This window comes from Opisthocomus hoazin, chromosome 14, assembly GCF_030867145.1.
Source record: "Opisthocomus hoazin isolate bOpiHoa1 chromosome 14, bOpiHoa1.hap1, whole genome shotgun sequence".
Classification (NCBI taxonomy): Eukaryota; Metazoa; Chordata; class Aves; order Opisthocomiformes; family Opisthocomidae; genus Opisthocomus; species Opisthocomus hoazin.
Genome location: NC_134427.1, coordinates 16229207 through 16242964, shown reverse-complemented (window position 1 = coordinate 16242964; position 13758 = coordinate 16229207). Strand labels below are relative to the sequence as shown.

The following is a 13758-nucleotide window of genomic DNA, read 5'->3' as shown; positions in this document are numbered from 1 at the left end:
GGGAAGAAATGGGCCTCTAGGCTCTGATGCTGCACTGGCACTTTGAAGCAGGAGCTGCTCCTTCAAGGCTGTTTTCTTCTTCAGTTGGTCCATTGCCCTGTGCAGCAAGTCGTGCTCTCCCTTGTCTACTAAGGACCACTGTGTAACTAGTTGGACAGACCTAATCTTTTGCCGGTCTCTTCTCTGCTTTTCTGAGGCACTTCTCCTGGGACAGCATATTCCTTGTGCCTATGAGAAACAATAAAAGTATCATATGTTCTGGGAAAGAAAATGCAGCTAGACGAACAGTTGCAGAGGATCAGATCGGTGAGTTGATTTGTACGACACTGTGCCTTTAAATCTCTTGTGGAAAAATCCCATGGCAACTGTTGTTGAAATCACAACAACTTTATTATTGTTTTAAAGTTTGTGTATTAGGTTCTTCAGGGGATGAGTACAAGCATGGGAGGAAACAGCACTTTAAGCAGTCTCCAGCAGTCTGGCTGCTAAACAGCCTCTGGCCATGTCCACCAGGCTCTGATGGGAGGCACGTGCGCGTTGCCAGGTGCCTCTGGGTAAAGAAATGTCTTTCCAGCTTGTCATGCAGCGCCTGTGACTTCAAGCGGTGCCCCAGGTAGCATGCCTGGCATTACCTGGGGGCAAAGCACAGAAGCCCCGTGTGAGCCCTCTGCTCAGTCTTAATTCAGTAGTGTACTGTATCAGCTGACACTGGGTGAGCAAATGCCACCAAAGCTGTCCCAGCCTGTGCATGGGATGAAATCCTAGAACAACAAGTAGGGGTGAAGAAACCCTGTAGTGTGCTGCATCGTCAGACCGAGTGTCTTGCAGAAGTAGGTCTGTCTGTGTGGCTGCAGGAATCGTTGCTTTGGGGAACTAATATCACCCTTGTTCTAGTGGCTTCACTGCGTGAAGTATTGCTGCCCAGAGCAGCCCAGGGCATGGCATGTTCCATGGGGTCTGGGAAAAAAAAAGTAGACAGCTCTTCCAGTGACAGTTATTGAGATATATTCATATTTCTTTGCAGAAGTACTGCTGTACCTTTAATAAGAGAAAGAGTGTTTGCAGTGCATTTAGTTGTTTTAATTTAAAGTGGTTTTGTGGGAGGTGAAGTAAGAGTTAGATGAGAATGTGTAATACTGTTAGCTTTATTAAAGACATATTGATACAGTAACAGCATTAACTTTTTGTTCTGCTTCCCCTTCTAGCAAGACTGGAAATCATAGTGCTGCACATCTATAAAACTGTCCTGAGAATTAAGGAAACTTCTCTTAGAGGAATGGGCATTTGAATGAAGGCTGTTTGTGGGCTTCTAACAAGTACAGAGATCATGAAAGATTAGAATCCCTCATAGCTGAGAATACCTTGTATTGCCTTACTGTTTAAGAAGGACCAAAAGTGAATTTCATAAGGTGAATAAGTGATCTGATGTCTGACCTCTAAAATAAGAATGGCTTTTGTTTTCTGTAAGCACGCATGACATTGAAGAGCTAGCAGTTCACTGCTTTCGCGATTCAAAATCCCTTTGGGCCATTTCAGTTCCTACCTAAAGAGCTCTGACAGGCTGCCAGTTCACTGTGATGATTGCTCTTCAAGAACAATATGGCAAAATGAAACCATTTAAAATGTGACACGCAGGAGCACATTTAGAAAACATCCAGAGACTGCAAGTAAAGCTAAGGAAGACAGGGGGAAGCCTTGGTCAGATTGAGTTGCAAGGGGTGCAGGTGGGAATGAAATATGAAAAGAACATTAAGCAAGGAAAGCCTGAGCACACTGGCACAGCATGGATGCAGCTACCCTAACAAGTTATCTTCATGTCCTACGATGCACACAGAGTACAATTTAGTACCAGAGATGAAAAATAATATGAGAAAATCCTAAAGGTAGCAACAAAAGCCTGACAACTGAAGGAAAAAAGCTAAGAAAAAAAGTGTTGGTAATATACCAGAAAGTGGAATGCTGTTGAGGCTCTTCACAAAGTACAAAGGATCACACTCAACTGGGATGCAAGGTTTTGGGGGGATTGGGCTTTTTTCTCTCCCCCCCCCCCCCCCCCCCCCAAAGTTTCCACCCAAAACAAAATTTAGCTGGTATATCACGTTGTTTAGAATTGCGTTATCAAGCTGGTCTCTGTTTCAGCCTTTCTGATTCATAAGGTCTTGTGTGTGTGCTGAACTTCAAACACATAATAATGTCTCCTGAAGGAGTCCTGTAAAGGGTTGATGAGAGTGTTGCTTGTTCTGACATAGTGTGGCCAAAGGGCTTGATTCTGTTAGTCCTGGCGTTAAACCCCCAACCCCTTTTGCAGCTGCTGTGACCTTTCCACTCCTGCAGCGGATTTTGCAGCAGGCCCCTGTGGAAGCTGCAGCCCATAGCTGCGGGGCTCTGGCAGCAGCTCTTCTCGCTGTGCTGAGCATCTGGGGTACTCCTGCAGTCAGATACAGGCCAGCGTGTTACCTTCCCAAGAAGTCTGAATTGTGCTTCCTAGGCCAAAATGCGTTTTCTAGAGATTTTAGGCTCGTTCTTGTAAGAAGTTACTGACCTCAGTTGCACAGAGGCAATGAGGAACATATTGTTAAATTTTTAATACCTTTGTAGCACTTCCTTTTCCTCTCTCCTTCCAGCAGGCGCTCGGAGGAAGCCTGCCTGGACACTATGAAAACCAATAAAGAAGCCAGAATTGCAGAAAAGCAATATTGTCAGGTTGTGACTCTAGTGATGAGGTTCCCCCTGAGCAGATGCCAGCGCCAGACAGCACTACCTTTAATTTTCCATCGTGAGTTGAGAGAAAATGGCAAGCAATACCTATGAAGAGGTCCTCCTTATAGCTGGCAGTGGGTTACAGTTCAGCTAATGTAATTCTAGTCTAGTGGCTCTTGCTTCTTCCTAACTTGTTATTTATTGACAGGGGGTTTTCATGTGACGAAGAAGAGTATAAGAAAAGCAGAGCACTTCGACATGTTGAACACAAAAATGTCAGTACTGAAAATGTAGTCTCAGTCTCATGTTCCCCCTTCCCACATGTTCTGGCTATCAGCGTCTTGGGACTTCCTGAAGAAGGTACTTTTGTCCTGGAGTGTTGGGAATGAGCTTTGCTCGAAGCAGGTGTGACCCTCAAGTGACAAACCTACTGTTTGCATTAGGGTGGGGTTTGTGGAGAAGCTGAAGAAATAGTTACCCATCTCCCCTTGGATGCAATGGGATTTTATGAGGAAGAGCGTCTCAAAAGCTTTTAGCAATTTTAAAGCAAGCGTTGCTTAAAAAATCATTAGTGGAATGTGTTCCAAAGTCCCTTGGGTTTGATGCCCAAAAGTTTTCAGCTTTGGTTAGGATCGAAATTCCTTAAAAAGCCAGCAGTTAGGCCATCCGTACAGATGTAGGTTTGGCAGTACTTTCGTCTTATTCTGTAATGACATTCAGATGACTTAGGTGCATTAGCACAGCAAATTACTTGTTTCTGCCAGAAGTTCCTACTCACAGACTAATCCCCAAATAACGTGATTGTACAGGTAGCCTTGATGTTGCTTCTGTGTCAATCTTGTGACTTTGCATCGCATGAGCATTTTTGAACTGCTAAATTCTCATGAACAGAATTTCCTATTTATTTTTCATTCTGAGGCCTGCTTGTGGTTTTAGCCTTAATTACATGCTGTTTAAATCACTTTGGAGATTCCTGTGTTGTCCTTGTGGGCAAGCTGTACAAGGAGTTCTTCTTACACACACACATGATTTTGATCTGAAATCTTGGCTGCTTGCTTGTTACTGATATGCCTGTTTTGTGATAAGCAAAGCATGGCAGTGGCATCAGTGGAAGGAACCCCATTTTCATTTAAATGGAACTGGGGAAGTGAACTGTGCTGACAATCACTTCTTAAGGAGTTTAAAAAACAGTGTCAACTGTAAAGCAAAATCAAACAGGTATTTCTTTAATGCAGTTTGTCATTTTCTGTAGATGTGGATGTAAAAGTGTTTTGTAGGTTGGTGATTTTTTTTTTCTTGGGTTTTTTTTTGGTAGCAGAATAATTCAGCTGCCTCCAGTTTTACACAGCTGTTGTTTGATAGCTGGTTATCCACATTAGTGAAACATGTGACTGCTGCCCCTCTGCTTCAGCCACTCAGCCAGCTTGTTTTAAAGCCTTGTGGAAGGTGCGTTGAACATTGACACATGCTGAAGCAGACTAAGGGGGAGATGCCTTCCCAGCATATGAAGGGCTTAGGCTGAGCTGGGAGCACAGGCCAGGAGCTTGCAGAGCTCATGCTCCCTCTGCTTGGTTCGAGGAGACCTGCTGCCCCAGGCACGGACACTTTTCAGCTTCAGCTGCCAAACCGCTGGGTAGACTGGTTTCCTGTCAAATCAGTAAGTGCTGAGGCTTGTGAGGAGATCAGGGTAATTTCCTTGGTCTTTTACTGAAAAATGCAAATTCTTTTTACAAACTCAAATAATTTCAGGTGATGAATTTTAACTGGAAAAGTTTTGGAGTAATTTTGAAATGTTTAATTTCCTGTGGAACAAGATACTATATTTGATTAAAAAAAGTTCTCCCCATCTCCAGGAATACTCAGACATTTATTTCAAGCTAGCCCAAACTTACAAAACCTATCTGCATAGCCCGGCACTAAGCTCTCAAAGCGGGTCATGAAGCCTAAGTCTGTAGCTGTGCGTTTCAGCAGTGGTGGTGTCCGCCACCATCTGTCCTGGTGGCTGGAGCAGTCACCTGGTAGGACCAGGCTGGCGTTTTGTTCCCTGCCCTCGGATGGAGATACTCCTGTGTAGCAGAACCCAGGATCCCCACTCAGGCTTTGAGCAGGCCTGGGTGCCCCACCTGCTTGGGTGGGAGTATAAGCTAGGTGTAAAGCTGCTGGGGTCCATCAGACAAAATTATGTGCAAGTTTTCTTTCAGCAACTAAATACTGTTTTGGGCAAGCTTAAAGATGTGTTGGGACTGGTCACACTGAAATGGATTTGGTTGGCATTTCAATTTAATTAAGTGTGTTAACTTTGTGAGGTGAGGATCTAAATGCTTGATCTAGTTATTATATGTAGATTAAAAGTGAGAATTGGAGTTTGTTTTGCTGCTTTGTATTAAAAATGTAATTCTTGAAATAGCTCATTACTGTTCAATCAGTGAGCCACCACAGCCACTAGGAAAGTGGTAGCACATTGGCAGTGTAACAGCCGTATTCCGTAACAAATATTTACATGCCATCAAGTGTACAAACATTTGATTGCTTACATGACAGAGCTTTTCTTTTGCGGTCATTGGTCTCAATTTTTCCATTACATTTTCTCATTTTCTTTTCTAGCTTTACTCACAGACAAACCTCCAAAGCCATTGTTCCCCATGGAGAACCAGCCAACTGTTATAGATGTCCAGCTGGGTAAGTCCCCTTCTGGGAATAATAGATCCTAAACTTCCACTCTGGTAGCAGATGGGAAAAATTGAAAGTGGTAAGAAAGGTTGAGTGGTACTGTTATTACATACAAATAAATTTGCAGCTTCTCATTTATAACTGTAGAATTTACTGCCATGGCAACTTAAGGGACTGAACTTGTGTAACATCAGGGGATGGCAGTATTAATTGGTTACATTGGGTATTAAATATAAAGTGCTGCTGCTCTTTTTGATGTATGATTGATAGAGTAATATATGTCTACATTGGTGCTGTATTGATCAGTTGATGTTCACCCTAAGACAGATACTCCCATAAAAGAAGTGCTGATTCCTTTAAAAGTTAATGTAAACCAGTGCATTTTCAGGTTGTTCTCAATGCTTACCAGAAAGGGCTGTTGACTAAAATACTTGTGTGCTTTTCTCACTCCTGTTATATATTCTTCTGTGAATGCACAGCTCCGAATCTCAGCTGGCAGCCTGTATTTTCTCTCATGTTGAGAAACTCCAATGTTAGAGAGTTCTGCTAACTTTGGGGAACTGTGGGGCATCTTGGTGCAGAAAGAACTGCTCGGCTTTGAAGTTCCAGAGGTTTTTTTCAGTGACTTGAAAATAGATTTCTGATTTTGAGAGGCAGAATTGGAGTTGCTGTTGAGGACTGTGGTGCATGAGCTTAAAGTACAAGAGATGTATTGCAGATGTGGATTATTCACTCTGTGATGAAGCTGTGGCATTTTCCTCCTTGAGCTTGACTCTCTTCTTTCTTCCATACCCACACTGGCTAGGATTCAGTGGTGGAATGGTGTTTAAAGGCAAACAGGGTCAAAATGAAACATTTTGAGTGGGCTGATAACAATGTGGTAAAGCTGTTTGTTTGTTTGTTTTTGTGAAACCGTACAGGGTCCTACTTGAGCAGAATACAAAAGCACTTCTTTATCCTTAAACCAGGTGCCTAACAATTTCAAAGAAACATTTAAGGTGCGATGAAGTATTTAAAAATGGGGCTTGAGTTCTTGAAGATGGTTGCTGAATCTTGGTGAGAATATGAATCATTTGTGACCTTAGCTAAGCTTAAATACTAGCTTTCTCGCATATTCCTGAATTGACTGAGGAGTCTGTAAGGGCTTTCACAGAGAAGAGAGCAGTGGATCTGGGAAGCAGCCAGTGCCAGATGAATTCTGCAGACAGGTGCGTATGTGCATATTCAGGTTCCCCTCCGCAGGACTCGCATATCTGTAGCTGAGCAGAAATCGGCCTTAAAAGGGGAAAACAAAGTGGGTCTGAAGCCATAGTCAAAAGCTCACCAGGATTAACAGCAAAACACAGTCATTGAAGTTTGGCTCAGCCCAAAAGGATGAATTCAGTCTCCTGGACCAGCTTCTTAAAAGTCAACTTTCTAATGATTTCCTTTGGGAGCAAACTGTCTCTGCATACGTCTGTGTAATAAAGGCACTCAAAGAGTACACATCTTTGTTGCCTGCATTTTTATTCCACCTTCATTTTCTTTTCCAAGTTCCCCTGTTCCGTCAGGACTCTGTTGGTTTTGCACTGGATTTCTTCTTTTTTTCTGCGTGAAAACATTTTGTTCTGACTGATTAAAAAGAGGTTTGATTAAAAAAAAAAAAAAAAAAGAAAACAAACAAACCCCCTCCTCTCCTTGGAGATATGTCTCAGTAATAGGATTTTGGAATATCTCTAGAGGGAAATATAAATCTTGAGTCTTTATAGCTGGAATGTAATCCATTAGTTGTCCCCTAAGATGAGGCAATTTACATATGTAGCTTTTTTTCTGATATGTTAATAGGTTTGGTTATTGCCACTAAACCATATTCATATTATGTGTAAAAGATTAATGCTTACGAAAGAACCTGAACTTATTTCTTTCTTGATTTCCCTCTTGATTTAAATGGCAAATAGGTAGAGCTAGAAAATTCTCAAGGAGCACCTTTGGCTGGCAGAGGCCACCTGGAGCTGTGGGCTGGGAGGCTGTGCTGGCCTCTGCGGTCTCCAGACGCGCTAGGGCTTTGCGGGAAAGCGACTCATTTGATTGCAGCAAAGGAACAGAGGAGAAAGTTGTATGTAAGGTCATCTGCTGGAATACTTTTCTGAAATCTTGTTAAGCTCATCGGAGTTTTGAACAAGTGACATTCTTCAGTATGTTATTGGAAACCAAAGCAAAGATTCGGTGTTTTACAGGGCCTTTAGCCCATGGAACAAATCACTCGATATGCCTGCTTTTTCAGTGGTTGTGCAAGTATGAACATGCCACAAAACTGCAAAAGAAATGGAGTTTAGTCCATCTACTTGTTCTGCAGAGATTGTTTCAGATTTCCATTGGAAAATTAGTCTTTAAAGAAGTAGCTGTCTTTGTAATCAGAGGAGATTAATAATTATTTACTGTCTTTATCCTTAATGATTAGCACAAAGCAATGCAAAATCTTCCTAGAACTCTAGGCAGTGGCCTAACTATTTAGCAGCTTATTTGACCTGATTGCAGACTTCAGTATTCACCTTTTGGCTTTCAGCTTTTAAAAAAAGATTCAAATGAAAATAGGTATGCACAATTCTTATTGACAATGGATAAAAGAGTTCCTTCAGGCTTCAGACATGGCACAGAGCCTGCCTTGTTCTTCTTAAGGAGTATGAATGTACTTTTTGCTTTTTCCGTTTTCTTTTGGAATGTGACAGATCAAAACCAACCCTGTCAAGGTTAGAGAGAAGCAGAAACTGGAATTTGCTTCCTTCTTGTTTTCTGTATTTGCTTGTGCTGGAGAAATAGAGCTAGAGAGAGGAGGATGAACAGGAGGACAAAAGTGCATCCCAGAGGATTAGAGAAAGAGTCCAAACCAATTCCACTATCTCAGATGTTTTACCAGGTCAGATAATCACTTCATGTCTGGGCCAACCTAGAAAATAATGACAGAACTTTTTTTATTGTTCGTTTGCTGCTTCCTTTTCACAAAAACAAAACTAAAAAATCCCTTTTTATTTGTTTTCAAGCTTTTTGTATTGGGGTCAGTGTGTAGTAACAGTTCTTGATTGCATAGTATGCAGCACATTTAATCTTATTATATCTTGGTTTTAACAAATAATGTTTATTGGCACTATATACTATATGTTTTTGCAAATCCATTACATTAATGTGATAATGTGATGTTCTTCCTGGGAAAAGATATCCCTGAGTTGTCTTCATGACATTAAAATCAAATTAGATAGTATGATCCAAAATACATGTAGGTCTTCTGCCTGGGAGATTGTTGTGGCTTTAGCAGCAGGCCCTCAGGACTGCATCTGAAGAGTTTTGTGCTGTAACTCTGTACTCCTACAAACTCTGTAAAGTGTGACTGTCTCCCATGTAAAGCTCCAGATGTGAATTTATTAAAGCTTATGCCAGTGTGATTCAAAGTAGTTGTTCAAAGACCCCATTTTTTTTTTAGAGCGGGAGCTTGCTGTTGCTTTGACTGACCATATAAACCTAAGCGTGTGTGTGGATTGTTCATACCATATCCCTGAGGTTGGAGAACTCCTTATATGATTTAGAAATGTAAAGATCAAAACCCCAATCAGAATTCTTGAGGCTGTGGTGCAGTAAGTTTTAAAGATCTGTTATTTATTTTCACATACAGCTGTTCTGACAGTAAGTGGAGCATGCTGTGCTATAGGTCTTAAGATGACATGTTGGTACATCACTCTGATGATTTCTTTATTTTTTTAATTCTTTTCCAGCTACCTTAGTTCATTCTTAATGCTTTGAGCATGTGGAAGGAAAGATAACCAATCCTTTTTGTTTTGATTACATGATTACAGGGTATGTTCTCTGAACTAGCTCCTTTGCACAGCTCTGGTAGCACCAAGGAGCCTAAATCTGACTCATTCACAGGTAGCTGTGAGTTACTGCGCGGCCAGCTCTCAGCTGGTGTAAAAGCAGCGTGGCAGGGGCATGAGCATATCCAGAAGAAAGGAAGCACAATTAAGCTCTGCTGATTCTTGGCTGGACAAGGATCTGCAAGGATCTTGTAGGAGCTGTATCTAGCTAGTATATCTATAAGCAGCTCCGAAAGTGATCTAGCTTGCACTGTGGCTGCTATTTTACACTCCTGTGTTCCACAGAGTATCAAAAAAGCTAAAAATGCAATATCAAAATAGAAACTAAGTCTGCCTGTTAATTCTGTACCAAGTGTTACAGTGACTGCAATGTTAAGTTAGTCTTTTCTTTATGAATGAGTTAGTTGAGACCGGAGTGAATGTTTGCATATTTGTGTTTATATTAATTGAATTTATGTATCATTTGCTTTTCAACTATGTACAGGTTTTGTTTTCAGGCTTTTACTTAAGAGATGTAACAGGAGTCTTAGAAAACAAAATAAGAAACATCTGTGTTAATTCATTTACTGAACATGGAAAATGTCAAGGGGTTTAACTCATGTTTGTCAAGGTAGTTTATCTGCTTCCAAAGATGCTGAGGAAAGAAAAAAACATAGTTTATGAGGATTCTTATTTTTCCTAATAGCTGACCTGTTCAGAAAGATTTTGTTTCTAAAAGATTTAACAGTGCAATTCCTTGGGACTAGTTATTAAGCAGATCAATAGAGCTACTGTAAAACAAGTGCAAGGGAATCTACAAAGCTGCATCTGCTGACAGGTGAGGTAACAGAATAAAAATAGTTTGAAAAAAAAAAGGGGGACCTTTTTGTTTGAAGCACTGACTGGAGGAATCATGTGGGAAGTGAAAATCCATGCATTTACTGATGTTTTTAAGATGCTACATTCATTGTCCACTGTCTTCATTTTCACTGAAACCCTACTTCTCTTCTTAAAAATAAATAATAAAAAAAATCTGCAAGATCTTTCAAAGACACAATTTCATACCAAGCCTGTCTATTCAAGACAATCCAGCAGTGTCTGTCATTATTGGTTTGCTGATTAAATCATGCTTTCTTCCTATTTGAAGATAAAGTTATTTGATAAACATCCTAGTTGAATAGGATGGTGATTTTGAACAAAAAACAATACAGAAATTTTGAACTGTAAAGTAATTCAAACGGAGCAAGTGATTTGAAAGCAAGCTTGGGAAGGAATTCTCATTAGTGTGTCTGTGGTGTGAAAAGAGCACCGATACTCTTCTGTGGTCAGGCCTCCCAGTGTTGTACAGGTGCCTTTTGATTTGCTTTTTTGATTGATTGGTCACATATGATGAGTACTCAGGAATGTAGCAGGCACACAGGAAAATCAGGTATCTTAGCTGTTGGTAGCCACATGCCTTTCTTGCGCCTTTCTTTCCCTCAGCTCCCACCAGGCGTTCTCCAGCCTAGGGCTTAGCAGGGGCTCTCACGTGGAGATCTGGTTTTCTGTGAGCTGGGCCAAATCCAGAGCTTTGCACCTCTCTGAGGGCAGCAGCCCTCTCTCCCTGTGCTGCTCCTGCTCCCTCTGCTCTGACCTGACCCAAATGGGCCCTGAGTGAGCAGAGAGGCTGAACTGGGAGAAAGATGAAGCTGAGACCAAGAAGGGATATCTGAGGAGGATAAAATTAAAACTTAGAGGGTAAGGAGGAGACAGGGCTGCAGATTTTTTTTTTTTTTCCCCCTCCCTGCTATTTCTATTGAGATTTGGAGCTCTTGTCACTCTGTATGGAATGTGGTGGCAGCCCAAATACACATTTGCAAGGAGTTCTCAGAGCCCAGTGGGAGCCATATATGGGCACGGAGGCGTGCTGGGCTTCCACAGCTGATGCCCAAGTCTCCACAGAACAAGTTCAGACTGATTCTTCTGAAAGCTTATAGCCTGATGAGACTCTGGAGGGTTTTCCTGGGAATCTGTTGTGTGAAGACTATTGGCCATCACAGTGGATATCTCTTCTCTTAGGGTGAAAAGAAGGGGGATGGAAGGAAGTAAGTATCTTTTTTCTCCGATTCTCTTCACCCATTCTGTGAGAATGTCTGACTTTTTGATGTAGATCCCACCCCCTTCCTGTCTTCCGAAATTAAAAAACTCTGATTAAGATAATTAACTAATATCCCAGCTTTGATTTCACCTAACAGATCAATCAGTGCAAAATCATAAGCATATGAAGCCAGAAGCTTATAAAGAACAGCCTTGATAGGAGGTGATATTACCTATATCTGCGCTGTATTTCTTCTGATTGGGAAATACAATAACAGTCAGCAATACCATTTTTTTTTCTGTTGAATCCAACTTTTCAAGATACAGCTCCTTTTCCTGTCAGAATAGTCTATAAATATTACTCCTGTAATGTAGTCCATAAATATTATTAAAAGTAATTGTACTTCAAGTGGAGTAGTGGCTAATGGCCCCCCATCCAAGTGGCTGAATTGTGCACTGAGTGCCCTACACAGAGGAGACTGAAAGTTATCCATCGAGACTCAGTTGCTCTTGCCTGCTGTGAGGCTGGAGGGTGAGATGGGTGACAGTCTTGCCCCAAATCATATCCTACTGCCTTATTCTGTCCGGGTGGAATAGCCCCTACCCCTGTCGTGCCAGAGATCTAGGTCTGTGTGCACTGAGTGGCAGAGCGGAGGGGAGGTGGGACTAAGGGCAGAGAAGACATGGGATTAATGTCCCCTCCACCCCAACACCAACAAAAATTTGATCCCTTCCATCCGCAGTTCTCCCCACGCTGCACCTTCCTCTCACAGCCGTGTCCCCCATGCATTGTTGCCTGTTGCTATCTGGAGGAGTGAGCTGGAACCCTCACTGTTGTCTCCTCCACGCCTTCTTCCAGTCTTCCAGGGCTCTCCACTGCACCCACCTCCTCCCACCGCTTAGCTGGGAGGTCTGCTTTCTTCCCACCGGAGGCCAAACCCCATACGCTGCTCCACTCCCTTGAAGAGGTTACAGACTCACTGTGTAAATGACCCCGGACTTGGTCTTGGAAAATCATTTCCTCTCAGCAGTGCAGACTGTAATACCAAAAGCTCCGTGTTCCTGCACAGAAATATTCGAAGGAGCAATTTGCACTAGGAAATGAAGAGAAACCAGGGATATATTCTTTAGGACCTGCCTTCCTCTGCAGCACAGGGGATACAGCTCCACAGCTATTTCAGCCATACGTGCCTGTATGAAAGGAGGCAGGATTTGCATCTATTATAATCATTTTGTACTAATCTGCAGGGAATATTAGAGACAAATTGTCTGACATTTAGGTTTAGAAGTAGTTCCCCAAATACCCTAAGTGTATTACTGCTAATGCTTTGATGCTAATTTGGTACGTTGTTAATATCCCTGCTTCTTTCAGGGATAATGGTGAAATGCTGTACTTCAGGGACTTGAGACTGGGAGCTGTTGTTTGGCCGGTGTAAATCCACAGGTTTTTTCTCATTTGAGTGGCTAATCCAGATTTACATCTGTGGAGTAGAGAACAGTTTATTCACACACTTCTTTCTTTTGTCTTAATGGACTTTGAAAGATAAGGCCAAATTCTGGCTACTGATCCATGGTTTTTACATCCATTGGGATGCAGGGGATTGGCACAGGTATGTCAGAACGGATGACTGGGCACTTTCCAAATTTTTCTTTTGTACTGCTTTAAGCTATTTGTTGCTTATGTTGATTTTAGTGATCGTTACATCAATCTTATACATACTCTGAGGACAAAATGACACAGTCTTTATAGAAAAAAAATTTATGAATTGATGTCAGTTGTAGTTAGGTTTGAAATAGCAATACTTTAGATAAATCTGTTGTGTTCTTTGTATTACAAGAAAGTAGTAAAGAAGAAACACTCCAGTATATCCTGGCTTATAGTTGTTCAACGACGTTTGTCCAGGGGCATTAGCGAATGTGTGATGACTGAGGAACGATTCAAATCATCTTGCACCAGTGAAGCTTTCTCTGAAAGCGATGACCGTTGTGTGGAGGTGTCCAGGGCGTGCATCTTCAGCACTTCCCGAGGACTAAGCTGTCATTAACAAACACAACCATCACTTCAACCGCCACAGACGTGCAGCTGTGCTGAGCTTGGCTACAGGATCTTGTTTGGTTTCTGGATTTACTGTATTGTTTGGTTTCCAGTTCTACTGCATTTGACTTGTGGCTGAGAAATGGGCACAAGTTTGTTTCTGCAAAAATGAAGTTCAGCCCACGGGACAGAAAGCAGAAAAGGTGGTCTTAGTGGAGAGCAGCGGAGTAGGGCTGTTGATAAGAGCTGTGGGGTTTTTTATTCTACTGTAGTTCTGCTGACCTTGGCCAGGAGTCGATGTCCTCTTTTAAAGTGAGGATGATACTTCTCTAGTTTCCAGGAATGTTGTGACAATAAAATCAGCTGGTATTGGGCAATTGGTCTGAGCAGGGCGAGAAGGAGACAGCAAAGGCTTTGATCAGGACCTTTTCCTCAGGAACCTTGCCTTTTGGG

At 42.0% G+C, this 13758-nt stretch overlaps 1 protein-coding gene across 7 annotated transcripts in view; it reads left to right on the top strand.

The window, feature by feature from the left end:
* IL1RAPL2 (interleukin 1 receptor accessory protein like 2) overlaps nucleotides 1–13758 on the top strand; it is a 415901-nt gene that overhangs the window by 298006 nt on the left and 104137 nt on the right. For all 7 annotated transcript variants that reach the window (XM_075435782.1, XM_075435786.1, XM_075435780.1 and 4 more), the window contains one exon: nucleotides 5305–5379. In XM_075435782.1, the coding sequence (XP_075291897.1) occupies nucleotides 5305–5379 (75 nt within the window). The remainder of the gene's footprint in view (nucleotides 1–5304; nucleotides 5380–13758) is intronic.